Raw genomic sequence first — 16,016 nt, 5'->3', positions numbered from 1 at the left:
AAAAATGGGTTTAAAGGGTATTTGCGAGCGTATAACGGTAATAGAATAGAGCAGATTTTGACGTTTAATGCTTTACATAATTTTTTAACATTTCTATGATTGCTAGCCTTGGACTCAGGATCAGATTTAAATCTTTGACGTTTTTAGACCCAAGCGTTTTTGCCGCTCCTTTTTTGCGGGATTTTTGGGGAAATCCCCGAACATTCGCGAATAGTGAAAGCACTGAACAGAACGCAATTGTTGAGCCAAAAATAATAAAGAGAGAGGTGTTACCGAATTCTGCTGTCATTCTTGGGAGATATCTGACAGTTTACAAGTGGCCACGGACTTCCTGTGTTATTTTAAAATCACATTTCTCTGTGTAGGCAGTGCAGCGGCGGAGTGCATCTGGCACTTTTACGATAAATCACAGCAGCCCAGTTTTGTTAAGAAAAAAAATCATTCAGCTTAAAAATAGTAACAACTCTCCTACTCTTTGGTCACTTTTGCACACTGAATATTCTATAATCCCCATAGAAAAGTATCAAATTTTCAGGAAGAAGAAAAACCCAATTCTCAGGGACATTCTATTGGTCACAAATATTGAAAACGCATAGAAAAGTCGCAAACTGTTTTTTACATGAATAAGTCAACTGAAGAACAGAGAATTAATTAACAAGAAAAGAAAAAACAAAGAACAGAATTTATATAAATGCTTAACCATTCAGCTTAGTTGAGCCTGTATAACTGAAATACACGTCAAATTCCTCCATAAAACACCTAAGGCGCTAAAAATGAATAAAATTAAAGAAACCGATTAAAAATGAAGAAAAAAAGAAGTGAAAAATGAAAAGACAAAAACGGGGTTGGGAAATCATATGCTAATACCAATTTGTTTCCAGGCACTGTCTAGTACAGTATTTCCTTATCTTTGAGTCTATCATCAATTTTATCATAAAAACAGAAAAACTGCAGTTCGAACTTTCACCTTTACTTCTTAAGAAAGTAGTAACTTAAATCTTCACTTTGTATGATAAAAATGACGCAAACATGTTAAAAACCTACCAAATAACGCACAAAATCCATCCTAGGAGCTATAATCGGGCCCAATTTTGTTAATACTCATTAAACTACACCGAACTCATTTGCAAAAGAACCTTCTATAATGTTTATGACAATGAAAGAAAAATTCATAATTTAATGTTAACTCAAAATGTCATTAAATAAATAGAAAGTAGAAACTAAAAGAAAGTAGAAAGTAGAAAATAGAAACTCTCCACTTTGGTGGTATTTTCTCCGTGTTTCTAAAATTGTCACAAACATATAGCTAATTGCTTTTGAAATGTAACTTTTACACTTGTAGGATCGTATAAACTTAGAATGACCATGAAAAGCAAATTCACTTTCGGCACGTTCTAATCATTTCTTTTTTTCTTTTAGAACTGTGGGTATTATTGGCACAGGTGGTTCGCTACTTCAGGTTAACCTAAGAAACAAAAATGGTAGGAATAATTGTGTTGCTTTTTGTTGTTGTTTTTTTTTTGGGGTGGGGGGGGAGGGGTACAGGCCTGAAAATCCTCACACTATCGTGAGCATGTATCTGAAGCACGTATAACTAAAATAGTAATGAATAATTTAGATATTTAACCATTTGAAACTTCAAGCGTCAATTAGATTGGGTTACTTTCACTAAATCAGTTTGGGAATTAAATAGTGGGTTTCCACCATGTGATTTTCATTTATAACCCATTTTACGATGCCACTCCCATCATGCATCGAACCTTGACTTGTGCAATGCATTTGTAGAAGGTTCACTTTAAGGAATCAACAGATGGCTTTGGTGGAACAACCCCAACGTAAATACAGTTCGAAATCAATGTATGGCTAATAATATAAAATATTAGTAAAATATTAATAAAAATATTAATAAAAATAATTAAAATATTAATAAAATAATTAAAATAATTAAAATATTAATTTAAAAAAATATTAATAAAAATATATTTCCTCGTCTCCTATTTAGTAATCAAAAAGTGCAGTATTTTCAATTAATTTAACTAAAAAACCTAAAAAAAATTGCAAAATTTGTGCCATGACCTCTCGGAATGATAAACCTTTAAATTTTTTTGGAGGAAGGAGGCTCTTCATTCAAACATCTCTGGCTTCGTGACACCAGTAATAACAGTGATATGCCGATACTTTTGGCAGTTATAATTTCCATCTGGTGAATTTAGTCATCTTCACAAATCATGGACCTCTTGATTGAAAGAAACTGTTTTATTAATTCATATAAAACAAAAAAAGATTAGGAGAACAACTCTAAATATTTCATTCGAAGGGTGCTCCAAGAAAAACGATCTAGATGGCAATCCATTCGAGACTTCCGTACAGTGTCAGGAAACTTACAAAATCTTTTGAGGGTTTTTGTAAGTTGGTTTGGTGTGTTATAAATACATTCTTTCGGGAATATTTCAGGGTAAACGAGACGATTTGGACACAGTGGGTAGCATCCTAGAGCGGCAGCCTCTAGCCTGGAATAAAGATTAAGGGATAAAAAGACTTTTCTATCGAAAATCTTTTTGACGATGAACATTAAGTTTAATTATTTCTGAAATACTTTTTTGAAAGATCTGCAAATGAAAATAAAGTTCCACCAACAATCAAACCATTTCATAAATGCCAAATCGTATATTTAGAAGTTTGATAATGTTGAAACTAACAATCGTCAATTATTTAAATCTATATTTTGTCATCGCTAGCCAATTTGGCTTTAAATCTTTCATCTTTCATTAGATTTTTTTTTTTTTTTTTTTAATAAGGTATTTTCACTATATTTTAATGAACTTTCGTTTATAAAATTCGAGAACAATTTAACCCTGAGAAGGGGTCAAAAATTGGCTATAATAATCAGAAGAGAATTGGATATGAGGGGGCTTCATCATAAATTAAGTAGAACTAAACTACTATTTCAATCTTCTACCTTTTCTAATTTCGAAAAATTAACTCTGATTAGTCATTTACAAATTTTAAGGTTAAAAGCTGAACATTGTTCAAACTGACAAATTACGAACTCGGATGTAATTATGTTATTATTCTAATTATTCTTATTATTATTTTTTTGTATTATTAATTTGTTATTAATTATTTAATATAATATTATGTTACGCTTATAACATAAAAAGTGCTTATTTTGCTAACTATTAATATAATTATGTGCCAACGATAAGATTTGCGCCAATACGACTCGTGCAATAAGGCTTTTGGATTTGGAACAGTCATGCCTAATTTTGATTTTATGAACAATTGTAACTATAATATGGCCGAGATAAGACAAAATGGGCTTTCCGATACTGCAATTTACTTTGAATAATTTTTATGAGTTAATGATTGCTGAATCTGAAAGAACTATTAAAGCGTTCCAATAACTGCATATTTATTCTAGTTTTAGCGTCAAAATGCCTCTCTTCATGAACAAAGTAGATCTAGTTCATCAAGTCTGTTTCTCAGTAAAGCAACTCTAATCACATGGACAAGTCTTAATATTTTTTTGTTAAATAGCCTGCGAGGAGGTAAGAAAAAAAGGACGCCTCAATTTCGGCAAGAATAAGATTATGAATATTTGGATCAATTTAGAAAACATATGGTACGGAACATATACGCTATGATTGTAATAGGATTGACGAAAAATGGTTGTAGACTATGAACAAATATGAATTAACAAAAGGATTGTGGATTTCTTGGGGTATAGTGGAAGCAGCAATCCTTGGAGCTGAAGGTGCACCTGTTTAATAGCATTGTCACCTCTGTACTGACATATGGTTGTGAGTCTTGGAGTGTTCAAAAGTTACAGATGATGAGTGGCTTGGCTTTAAAAATAATAGTTTACGAATAATATTTTCAATTAGTTGGGTTAATAAAATGCACCCAGATCAGAGCTATTTCCGAGCAATCACAAATAACAGATGAAATTCAGCTTAAAAGATGGTGATACCGGGTCACATTACTTGCATGAGACAAGGAAAGACTCCCCTACGACGTTTGGTGTTAGACTCCTCCAGGTCTGTGGAGGAGACGCAGTCAACAGAATACGCCGCGCCTTTCTCTTGAAGAGGAAATGACAGGTTTGCAGTCATTCCTCGTGAGCTATGGGCATTGTAGGCCCAAGGTCGTCCGATGTGGAAGTCAACCCTTGCTGCCGTATTTACCTCCAGGCATAGGAGGAATTATGTCTAAGCAAGCAGAAGTTAAGCGGTAAGATACGGAAAGAGTGCTACAGTGTCAAGTTTAGACGACTTCCCGCTGTAAAGAGCTTGTATAAGTTTAAATAAAGTAAACTTCATATGTTTAAATAAAATATATTGACTTACATTGATACACCAAAGAATTCATGAACAGCCGTTGATATTACAACGTCACTGCATAATAGTGTATCAAAATATTCAGCTTTAGTCTCAAGGTAACCCCATCTGAACACATGCTCTGAAAGCTTTTCTTTTGCTTCTTGAAACATTGAAGGATTATCGGCATAAGATTCACCCAGCACCGATAGTCGAAATTTAAATTTCTCATCGCTCAGCTCGAAAAGGGCATTGAAAAATTCGTCAGGGTTCTTGTCATGTTCCCTGAAAAAGAAAAACCAGTGACGTAAAAGTGATAACTGTTTAAGATGAATACGAATCGAATTTCAAACACGTATATTTTCGGTCTCATGTACAGAATGTTGTGAAATATATTAGGAAAGCAAGCATGGCAATGCAAGCAACGTAAGCAAGGGATTTCATGGACAGAAACACTCCCTTCCATCCCAGAGGACTCTCGTTTTACAAAAATGTGGCTCAAATGCTGCAAAAAAATTTATAGCCTACTTTCCTGATTTCAATAGTTTTGATTTGCATTTTGCTTAAAGTTTACAGCTTTATGCTGCTCGTTTGTTCAATTGTTAAGCATTTTGTTTTAGTTTCCTGTTGCTTGGAAAATTCTTAAAAATAAACCCCCCTCCGTCTTCCGAACCAAATTTGGATTTCAGTCCCTTCCCCAAATTGACTTTTTGGTGCACTCATTTGTGCGAGCACTGAATTCCTCCTACAACAGAGAGAACATGACATGAGTACTGACAAATTTTTCTTCGATTCCACAACCCTAGAACTATCTTGACAACTCTGCTGTAGTGTTTTAAAGTATTGTGTAATGTTTTTTTGTAAAATATGTTAACGTACATTTTTTTCATGTTTATTATCTATTGTACAATAGACTTATTGTGTTATTGTTGACTGTCTTTTTTTATTTTTTTTAGTTAATGGTTTTTATTACATTATATATTTTATTTTGTCACTTTCCGTTACTGGAATAAAGGTAGGGTGAACCTTTTCTGTACTATCATAATAAAGTATTTGGACTGACTCTGATGATCCAATTGGTATTCTAAAATCTTGTTTGATTATCCAAATATCTAAAGGTTCTTTTTTTTCGAATTCAATATTTTTTTTAGCTTCCAATAGATTTTCTAGCTATAGCTAGAAAATTAAGCCTTTAGGACCAAAATCCCTTTCTGGGTATATTAAGTGCTAATAAAATGGAAATTAACCCCTTATCAAAACACCTAGTCATTGTAAAAAATAAGAAAATTCAGTACCCTACGGTAATTTTTGTTTTATTTTAATCTCCTTTAGTTGTATCCCTTGTCAATTCAATGGAGAAATTTAGAGAGATATATATCTTTACTCATTCCGTTCTGATAGTAAGTTGTGATCAGCTGCAATTTTGTCATTTATCAAAATGCCCGCTATCATTATAGAAGGGAAGTGGGACCAATTATAAAAAGAAATAAAATGTTAGAATACGCACCATCGATGATTCCAAACAATATGAAGTGGACCGTTCTTCTCCAAAGGCGGTAAACTAGGAACTTCAATAGGAAAATAAAGGACAATTGACTTCTTTAAAATATTTTCTGGTATGTTCTTAATCCTGTAGTCTGGCATCAGCTTCAAAAATGGAACAATAGAATGTAAGAAACTCTGCATGTTGTATTCTGAGTTGAAAACCACGGTATCTGCAACAAGACTACTTTGGAAAATTAGATGGCACTCATGCTATACACCTTTTTTCAGGGAAAAACCGAGGCTACGTCATAGTGAAACTTGGGGTAACTATAACACTAATTATATGTACAAACGTGTTATGGTTAAATGTTGTCAATATGTTGTAACTCCTCTGTTTGACCTTTGTTCAACTTTTAAGAATAAAATTTATGATTGACTATTTGGAGTTAGGATTTAAGACATAATTTGTGTTTTAACTAGAAATGACGGAAGCTGGGAACCACATATTTCCTAATTGAAGGATGAATCCAACAAAAGATGCAAATACATAGAATAATAAAGAGAAAATATTGATAAAAAAAAAATAATTTAAAGCAAGTTAGAGTTGATCCAAACGTGTCAAACCAATGTCTTGCAACTTCAATTTTCCGCTTTTGTAGTACAACCGTGACGTTACAACTGTATGGCTTTTTTATCAACAGGTTATGACAATGGTGTGGATCAGGGATAAAATAGGCACTTCATAAGCCTTGTTCTAATTCCTCTTCCCGGGGAAATTGTGACTCAAAACAGCAGTTTCTGTATATTTATGTTTTTATTATAAGGTGCCTCACATGCCCTGAGCAACAGCTAGAAGTTTTTATAGATGTGCCTTTTCTATAAAGGAAAGATTTCTCTCTCTCCTTTCTGTATATGCATTATCTTCCGTTTCGTTGTATTTTGTTGTTGCTGTTTTTTTCAGAATTTTATTTCATCTAGATCATAATCTTTTGCACGATTGTCAAGATTCATAAATTTATTAATTTTTTATGATGAAACTAATGAACGATCAAATAATAAGTAGGAAATTACTTTAGTTGAAACTTCCGTGAGTTAACAAAGCTAACGAATAAGACTAGAACAACATGTTGGTGTTGCAAGACAACCCTTAACGCCGTTTAGTTATGTTTTCACCATCCTGGCAAAAATTATTAGTAAGAACTGTAATGACAAAAGCGAGTCCATGAACAAACCGGAAATAGTTACTGGGAATTGGTAGAGAAATTTAATATAGAGAATTCTCAGAGAAAATTTTTCCTGGGTTTTTAGATCGAAATTCAGAAAATTCGATGAACGAAAAAAAACAACTTACGAACATCTTTATTTACAGACTTTGTTTCTTACCTTTTTGTTGCGTTCTTATGCTTGTTTTAAAATTGAAAAGGCGTTTTAATTCTTCGTTTACATTTGAAAATATTTAAGTTTTCCACTTAGTTAATATGTCACTGCAAACTGTTCCACGAACCAAATTTTTGTTTGTTAACACTTGTTTACGTGAGCTAATAGACAATTGTTCGTAAAATTGCAACAGAGTAAACAGCCTATACCGTACTATGGTTTCCTTGATAAATGGTATAGGGTCTCTATTCTTTTTAAATTTAACTCCACTTCTGTGCTGTCTATGACGCGAGTGCTATAAGCTTCTTTTTCGCTTTAAAACTCGATCAGACCCTATTGTTTGTGTCACTCCTAGTCTGTAGCGCCACAGTGGATTGATATCAGTTTGATAATACAGGACCCAGGGTTCAATTTCAGCTACCACGGGGCTAACTTAAGGATTTTTGTACTCAAGAAGCACCGTTAGTACAAAAACTAGATTGTGTCACTACTGGTTACAACTCTCAATCGAGCCATTATCAAACATCGGATGTCAGTTATGTTTTGATTGATATATGGCGTTATGTGACAGTTTTGGTAAGACTAATATTTGAGGCCCGCATTGGGCCATTTAAACTACATATAACCTCGTTTCGCGGATTGACCTAATCCTTTTCATTGTATCCTATTTTGCTCTTGAGATAATGTTAAGTTACATTTTTTTATAAAATATCAACTCAACTCTTCTCAATTGCAGAAATGATTGGAATTCAGTGCTTTTGGTATCAAAATTGTTGTTTTATCATTGTTAGTGCAATAGCTGTAACATATTAAAGAGCGAGACACGGCTTGCAGTAAAAGAAAATATAAAAACAGGTATTAAAAGAGGAGCTCCATTAATGTTTAAGCCTACCGGAAAAAATTCGCTTTAATTTGGATCTCCTATTTAAAGTCCATCATTAAAATAAATACTACTATTACTGCTAAAAACTAACTGCAGCACCAATCCGCCTGAGGCCAATACAGCTGAGTACTCTCTTCCTCCACTACAATCTAATCAAGGCCTCTCTCTTTACACCTGCCCACGAAGTTCCCATTTCCTTTTAATCTTTCTTTATGACGTCCTCCCACCCCAGACGGGGAGGACCTGCCTTCCGTTTAGCCCTAGATGGTTGGCCGAAAAGAATAATCTTCGGCAATCTGTCATCCTTCATCCGCACAACGTGCCTTAGCCACCTCAACCTTTCTTTCATTATAGCCCTAGAGAGCGGTATTGAGCCACATTTTTCGTAAAGCCTATTGTTTGAAATACAGTCAGTCAGGCGGGTACCTAGAACAATCCTTAAGAAATTTCTCTGGAAAACATCTAGCAGATCTTCATCCGCTTTTCGGAGCGTCCATACTTCAGAGCCATATTTGACCACTGTCATCACTGTAGTTTCTAATATTCTAATCTTGGTTTGCAGGCTTATCTTCCTATTCTTCCAGACTTTTTAAATGTAAAAAAACATCCTGAGCCTTGACTATTTTATATTTCACATCTTCACTGCTCCCACCATCTTTACTAATAATACTACTAAGGTAAGTGAAGCTGCACACCTGATCAATCTTTTCATTACCCAACGTCACCTTTTCATCTTCACTTATTCCTTGCCTTAGTGACTTAGTCTTCTTAACATTAATTTTCAAACCTATTCTAGCACCCTGAACTCGCAAAACCTCTAAAACTTCATTCATTTTGCTCACACTTTCATCTAGTATGCTTAAATCATCAGTATAATCCAAATCCAGGAGACTTTTTCGTCCCCGTTTGATTCCATGGTCTCCCATTGCCTTTCCTGTGCTCCTTATGACAAAGTCCATCAAAATAATGTATATAAAGGGGGATAGAACACAACCCTGCTTAACTCCTGATTAAATACAAAACCAGCTGCTAACCTCATTTCCTACCTTAGCCACAGCAGTGTTATTCTCGTACATAGCACTAATCACTTTAATGTATTTGTCTAGTATACCATGCAAGGATTAAACCTTTACTAAAGCTCTTCTATCAACAGAATCAAACGCTTGCTCATATTCTATAAGAGTGAGAACCAACGTTGTTTGAAAATTCAGGCACTTCTCAATTATTAACCTAAGAGTGAAAATGTGTGCGACAAATCCTCTTCCTTTTTTTAAACCGCACTGCTCTTCTCTGAAAAATTTGTATACGGCATCTCTCAGTCTTTAAAGTATCATATTACTAAGTAATTTACTACCTACATAGACCAGACTAATGCCTCGATAATTACTAAAATCACTTTTATCACCTTTCTTGTAGAGTAGCTTAATTAAGGTTTTCCTAAAATCGTTAGGCACTTCCCCTTTTTCAAAAATAATATTCATAATCTTCAGTAACTTATTTCTAACCTCATAGTCGACATATTTAAGAAACTCATTTACCATCCTATCAGCACCTGGAGCCTTATTATTCTTTAATACTTTTAGTACTGTTGCTAATTCTTCCCCACAAAACAAATCTTCCTTCACATTCAAAGTATCACAAACTTTTTCATTTTCCTCTATATCTTTTCCTGCAACTCTATCTTGGTTAAGCAAATTCTCAAAATGTTTGGCCCATCTCTCTTTAGTTTTTTCCTTACCGCTAATTGCAACCCCATTCCTATCTTTAACTGGGCCAAGTCCGGATTGACTACTCCCTCTCAATTTGTTAGCGTACCAGTACAATATTTTACTATTATGCCGTCTAGCTGCATCTTCCAGATCCTCGGCAATTTTATCCATGGCCTCAACTTCACTCCTCCTTAGTTCATATTTTAGTGCTTTCTCCACTTTCTTCACATTTCTTTTGTTTTCATACGATCTATCACTCGGATAAGTCTTGTACAAGTCCTTTCTCCTTTCTATTAAATATAAAGCTTTTTCACTAATATTCTTAGCTGCAGTCCTAGCTTTCTTCCCTAAGACACCCTCAGCAACTTCACAAATTATTTTTCTAAAATTATTCCAACCATCTTCCATATTATCAAATTTTAAACTCTCAAGGTTAGTATTTAACTGTTCCTGGAAACTGTCCCTCAAATTCTCATCCTGGAGTCTACCACCATCATAACTTCCCGGGAGGTAGTTACCCTTCCGAAATTTCAGCTTCAAAATAATCCTACACACTACTAGATGGTGATCTTTACTTTTAACATCAATAGCAGCGCTCCTATATACCCTAGTATTTTGTATTGATCGTGCCAGTCTTCGGTTTACTATAACATAATCAATAAGGTTTGCTGTCTTACCATCACGTGAATACCATGCTAACTTATGAGCCATTTTATGACCAAACACCGTATTGGTTATAACTAGATTGTTATACCTACAAAATTGCAAAAGTTTGTATCCATTGCTGTTTTCTTTTCCTACACCAAACCCACCAATGCCGGGATGCCATCTATCTCTATTTATACCGACCTGGGCATTTAAATCTTCTATTAAAAGTACCATATTACTATCTCGGATCCTGTCTATTTGCTCCTGTAACTGTAAGTCAAAATTCATATGAGTCACTAGTATCTCTGTCAGTCGGTTCTTCAGGGGGCGTATACAAGTTTTAGCGATACCCTGAACTTTCTAGTCATAAAATGAGCAATTAGTATCCTATCTATAATATCTTCCCACCCTAAACAAGACTTAGCAGCTTTCTTATTCATCATGAGCCCTTCTCCCTGCCTATATACTCCATCCTTCCTGCCTGAGTAAACAAATTCTACATCACCTAATTTTATGCTTCCTACCCCTGGGATATGAGTTTCTGAAATTCCTAATAAATCCAGTTCAAATCGTCTGAAATCGTCAGTCAAAATGTCGATACGATAGGAATTTTTTAATGTCGTAGCATTCCAAGTTCCAATTTTCATGTTCTTTAAATCATTGAAATTATTTTTGCCTCAGGAAGAGCAATGATCCCGAATTCCAGTGCAGGACTGGTATCACTTATCTTCTCAAGTCTACACCGAAGTGCTTAAGCCGGCTTAGAACCGGACAGCAAGAAGTCCTTGGGACCTCCATGAATGGAGGCTTTGTGCAATCCTGGGCCCATCTTGGTCACAACATGGTTTTCAGCATACGGGCCTTACTTATGAAGTCTTATATTTTTAATTATAGTCCAAAAATTCTTACTGCTCACTCCAGCAATGGACGTCAAAATATTTTTTCTAAAAGGGCTCCAATTTTTGATTAGCATAAGTGTTTTACATGGTCTCAATTCCGACCTGCTTATATGTTGCTCATTTATTAGACACTGAAGCTGAAAACATATTGATTATTTTGATTTTAAATAATTCACGGGTAATTTACATATATCTGTGTTAACCTTACTCTATCAGATTAAAAAAAATCTTAAAATATATAGAAAGGCAAAATAATTTATCAAAATTGAAGTATAAATGAGGGTTTCCTTTGTGTTACCTCGTATTCCACTCACGTAGGTGGGCCTGTGCCCCCCTAAATCCTAATTTTGATGATATTCTAGAGACTTTTTATTCAAATTAGCAAATAATTGTTTGTCATTATTCCCCCCTCCACAGAGCAAGAATAATCTGCATGTGCCTACCTAAACATATTGAAAATGTCGTCGTTCCTATCGGAAGGAAATCTTTGTTTTTCTTTTCCTAGATACTTGATATGGATTTTCACTTACCATGTTGTTATTTGATTATAACCGTATTGAAAGTCTCTTTCTTTCTTTTCACGTACTGGATATACTAGTTGATTTTCATGGAAGTAAACTATTTTCTTTGCCTTCCCTAGGTCTGGTCTCAGGCCTATCAGCTCTGCTAAACTCAAAACAGAGCTGGTGAACATATACCTAGAAAGCAGAAGAGAATGTGATTAAACCTAACAGAGGGAAATTAACTGGTGAGTTACAGTGGAGTAAAACAAAAAGGCTAAATTTACAAAGAAATTAAGAGGAGAATGGGGATCAATCATCAAGGAGCTTAGTTACAAAGGCTACAAAAATGCTTCGACGCCTTTCTGTGCGGGTACAAAACGGGGAATAAATAGCAACCATGGAGGAAACGGGTCGAAAACGTCTGGATTGAACAGTTTTAGGGAAATTTATTCTGCTCGGAGCTTGATCAACGTTGGACTTGATAATATTTAAACGCATAATTTTTCTTCTCTCTTGTGAAGTGCTTAGTATAGCTTTTTTTTTAGCAAGTATACAAAAAGTATTTGAGGGCAGGCTTTTCAAATGGTTAACTTTTATTAAACAAATTCTGTTAAGAAATGCCACACAGGATCGAATCGCCAGGATCTTTTTTGCAGAGGTGGTGGAAGAAAACCTTTATCTGATACATAGTGATACCTTCCAACCAGGTAAGGTTCGGGTGTGGGGTAATCTATGCAAACCAGAAGATGAAAACCTCCGTAAAAACTAAGAAGAAATTTAGGACACAAAAATCTTTGTCTAGGCTAATTTGCACGAGCCAAGTGGTATATATAAGGAAATGATTCTCTTACACATGACATTTTCCAGTATTTTTGAATCCATAGAAAGAACGCAAATCGGTCTGTAATTTGAAACCAGTGTGCCAATTTCTTTTTATTCAATCTGATAACTTTAGCTAGTTTGAACATTTCAAGAAATATACCTGACGCAAGAGACAGATTAATCAGATCCACTATGGGCTCTGAAACCAAAGGAAGAATTTCTTGGGATGAGGGTTGCATTTAAGTCATCGGATATATAGACCGAATTTCAATTAGATTACTCTAGATAACCAGCTTCATTTTTATTGCAAAGAAAAACAAAAAGTTCTGATCTCTTAGGGAAATGTCTCTTACCGCTTCCTCGGGTGAGACATCTGCAGAAGGAAAGACTCTGAAGTACTTATTAAGAGCATTTGCAGCACGCGGAAACAGTCAGGTTGCAATTGAGTAGCGAAGAGGACGTCTTATGTTTCCTGTGAGAAAGAGCTTCATTGCTGACAGACCTTAATTTGAGTAAATTTCATCTACAATCCTGGATATTTTGCAAAAAATGGTTCTTCTTTGCAGACCTCCAAGAACTACAGGAATTAACTATATCATCACAAGATTATTTTTCCTCATCCAAGGATATTTGGGGCTAGGATCATCTTCCGTTTTGCAGCAAGAAACGCCTCTATTAGTGTCTGTAGGCGGCAGATAAACGAAGTGTCTGCTATGTTTCTGTCATTGCAGCTAAGTATTGATGTTAACAGACATAACTTCAATACATCATACATCATATCTGGAAGAATACCAGAAGATCCAGATGAAGAAATAAACCTGAATTTTGTTTAGCTTGTTAAAATTAGTTTTAAAGTTCGTTTTTATCATCATTTTCAACATTATTTGCTTAATAGCTTGCACGAAAAATGTTCCATCTTTGTTATAAAACTAGATGGCAGACGATATGGAGAAAATGAAAGAAAAAACGGAAAAATTCTGAAGTATTTGCCAAAAAAGAATCGAACACGGATTAAACAAAAGGTGCCTATTAAAAAGAACATTTAATAAGCGGATAAAAATAAAGCGGATAAAGAAATTTGTCATCTCTGTAGCTAAAATTATGGCAAGTGTGATATGATACCTATAGAGGAGGAGCGTTAATCTTTACTACATTTTTTTCTTTTCCTTTTTTTACTCTTATTGTTTTCTATGTTTTACTCCATGGTTATCAAACTGAAGAATGATTAAAATGACTTCGGTAAGGCTTGATTCGGTACATGATTTGAACATTTATTTTTAATTCAAACCTTATGATGATTAATTTGCCTCATATTCATGCCACGAAAAACAAAGTAGCTTTGCAGTCACCAGGGCGCAAACCCAAACATGTTCAGAGAATCGGACGACACATTATGTGGAAAAAGGGTCTGATGCTTGAAAATAATATAATACCAAAATGCCAGGATAAGACCAAGTCTATCTTTCACACATATTTTAATTGTTTTTCTAAGAGAAACCTTGGGGTTCATCCAAGGCTGTACTCAGGATTCTGTTTGGGGCGAGTTATTTTTTTCGGGGGGGGGGGGAGCTACAGAAAAAAAACTGATCAGACAATTGTCTATATGTATTTTTTTACGTTTTTACGAATCCCCTCCCCCCCTAGATACGGCCTTGGCTTGATCTTTAAATAAGGGTAAGGCTGCAAAACATTTCTCATGCACAAAAGAGAAATATCACTTGCAAGCGCTGGACCCATAAATTCCATGACTTTATAAATCGTTCAGGTAGGATAGTAGCCTCTGCTTTAAACAATGCTTTTATACGACGGAAATTAACAGTAAAAGTAATGAACTAGGGTTTTTTAATGGGTAGGAATGGGAGGGAGGAGTAACAAAGTGACAACTCAGGAGTAGATCAAAGAGTAATGATCAATCCCCAAATCTCAAGACCCCTTTTTTAGATTTTTTTGAACGTTTTTGTACTAGCTATGAACCAAATTTTGGAAGTGGACTTAACTCCTATTTTCTCTATTTGTAGGGAAACTCATAAGATTCAGCATATTTTGCAAGTTTTAAAGCAATTTTGTTGAAAAAAACTGAAGTTCTGCAAATTTCTTACTCAAATTCTAGATATGGTATCTGTTCCCATAAAATAAGCGCAGAGACTCGGGCTCTCCAATGCCATTTCTTTGCCGTCAGCGTTGCCAAATGTGTTTCCATTCCAACTGTCACAAGAATATCTGTAAGATTGAGAAAAATGTACATCCAACGGAAAGAAGGTGATATTAGGGATTTTTAATTATTGCCAAAGTATACCGATATTGACAATCAGAACAATCATATTAATATTGTAATATTGATCGCGGTTGCAGCGGTAGCTGCAATCTAGTAAAAGATGAACCTTGGCCTCTAGTAGCCCAAAATCAAAAACATGTTTGAAACAAAAACTGACAAGTGAGAAAAAATCGTCATTTCTTGCTGATTCAGGGATGGTAATTATTATCTAAATTAGTCTTAATATTAAAATGTTATTTTGAAAATAAATTTATCAGAATATTGAAAAAAAGTGGTATCGAAATACAAAGTACACCACTAGAATCGCCGTGGCCGAAAACCTTATACAGGAAACTTAAACCCCTGGCTTGAACAACGAGGAGAATCATTTTTTGCACGGATGGCACTGATGTGTCCATTTTTTTCCGCTACCAGCACAAAGACCAAAGACCCAGCGTCCACATCTCAATTCTTGAAGGTTGATTTCCAGAGTTTAGAGAATATAGATACAGAATTCCCACGTTGGTAGCCCCTATGCAATATTTTGTTTGGATCAGAAAATCGAAACTCCTTCTTTAGTTTGTATTATCTTTAATAAAATAAAATATTCAGTAAAACATTCAACTTTTCTAGACGGTTACCAATACTAAGCCAAAACTAAAATTTTCTATAAAATTTTAGAAAAGAACAAGAAAAAAACATAGAGCTACAGCACAAGACCGTGGATTGATATTTTGGGACGGACCATATGTTTCCATTCAATATTAAAAAAAAAACATTCTCTTGGACCACAGTTCATATAATTATCCAGTAAGCTTATCGGAGATCATTTCTGGTCTTCGTTCTCGGTGCGAACAAAAGCTCCTCCCACTTCTTCGTGCAGTTATTAATAGCGGGTTTCCACTTGTTTCCGATTGTTTTGCGTAAAGTGCATTATTCGTAATAGGGGGTTTCCGCTTGTTTCCGATTGTTTCGCGTCTGACTTGTCTACCCGTGAAAAGATCTGATGCCGCTTATGTTTCTACGTTCTCTGGAGCACTTGCACCCCGGTCCGGGTTTTTATAATGGGTGAGATAGGGAATGATCATACTGGATAATTATATGAACTGTGTCTTGGACC

At 34.9% G+C, this 16,016-nt stretch overlaps 1 protein-coding gene across 3 annotated transcripts in view; it reads right to left on the bottom strand.

The window, feature by feature from the left end:
• Nucleotides 1-2,247: 2,247 nt before the first annotated feature.
• The window catches only part of LOC148943419 (tRNA-queuosine alpha-mannosyltransferase), a 137,866-nt gene continuing 124,097 nt past the window's right edge, over nucleotides 2,248-16,016 (bottom strand). For all 3 annotated transcript variants that reach the window (XM_089101367.1, XM_089101368.1, XM_089101366.1), the window contains exons 3-7: nucleotides 14,742-14,862; nucleotides 11,848-12,015; nucleotides 5,824-6,042; nucleotides 4,347-4,601; nucleotides 2,248-2,510 (exon numbers count right to left, since the gene is read on the bottom strand). In XM_089101367.1, the coding sequence (XP_088957493.1) occupies nucleotides 2,285-2,510; nucleotides 4,347-4,601; nucleotides 5,824-6,042; nucleotides 11,848-12,015; nucleotides 14,742-14,862 (989 nt within the window). In that variant the 3' untranslated portion in view covers nucleotides 2,248-2,284. The remainder of the gene's footprint in view (nucleotides 2,511-4,346; nucleotides 4,602-5,823; nucleotides 6,043-11,847; nucleotides 12,016-14,741; nucleotides 14,863-16,016) is intronic.

The sequence above is a fragment of the Artemia sp. Qi Xiang Cuo genome, chromosome 15 (genome assembly GCF_049724085.1).
Source record: "Artemia sp. Qi Xiang Cuo chromosome 15, ASM4972408v1, whole genome shotgun sequence".
NCBI lineage: Eukaryota > Metazoa > Arthropoda > Branchiopoda > Anostraca > Artemiidae > Artemia > Artemia sp. Qi Xiang Cuo.
This window is presented reverse-complemented; position numbering and strand designations above follow the sequence as displayed.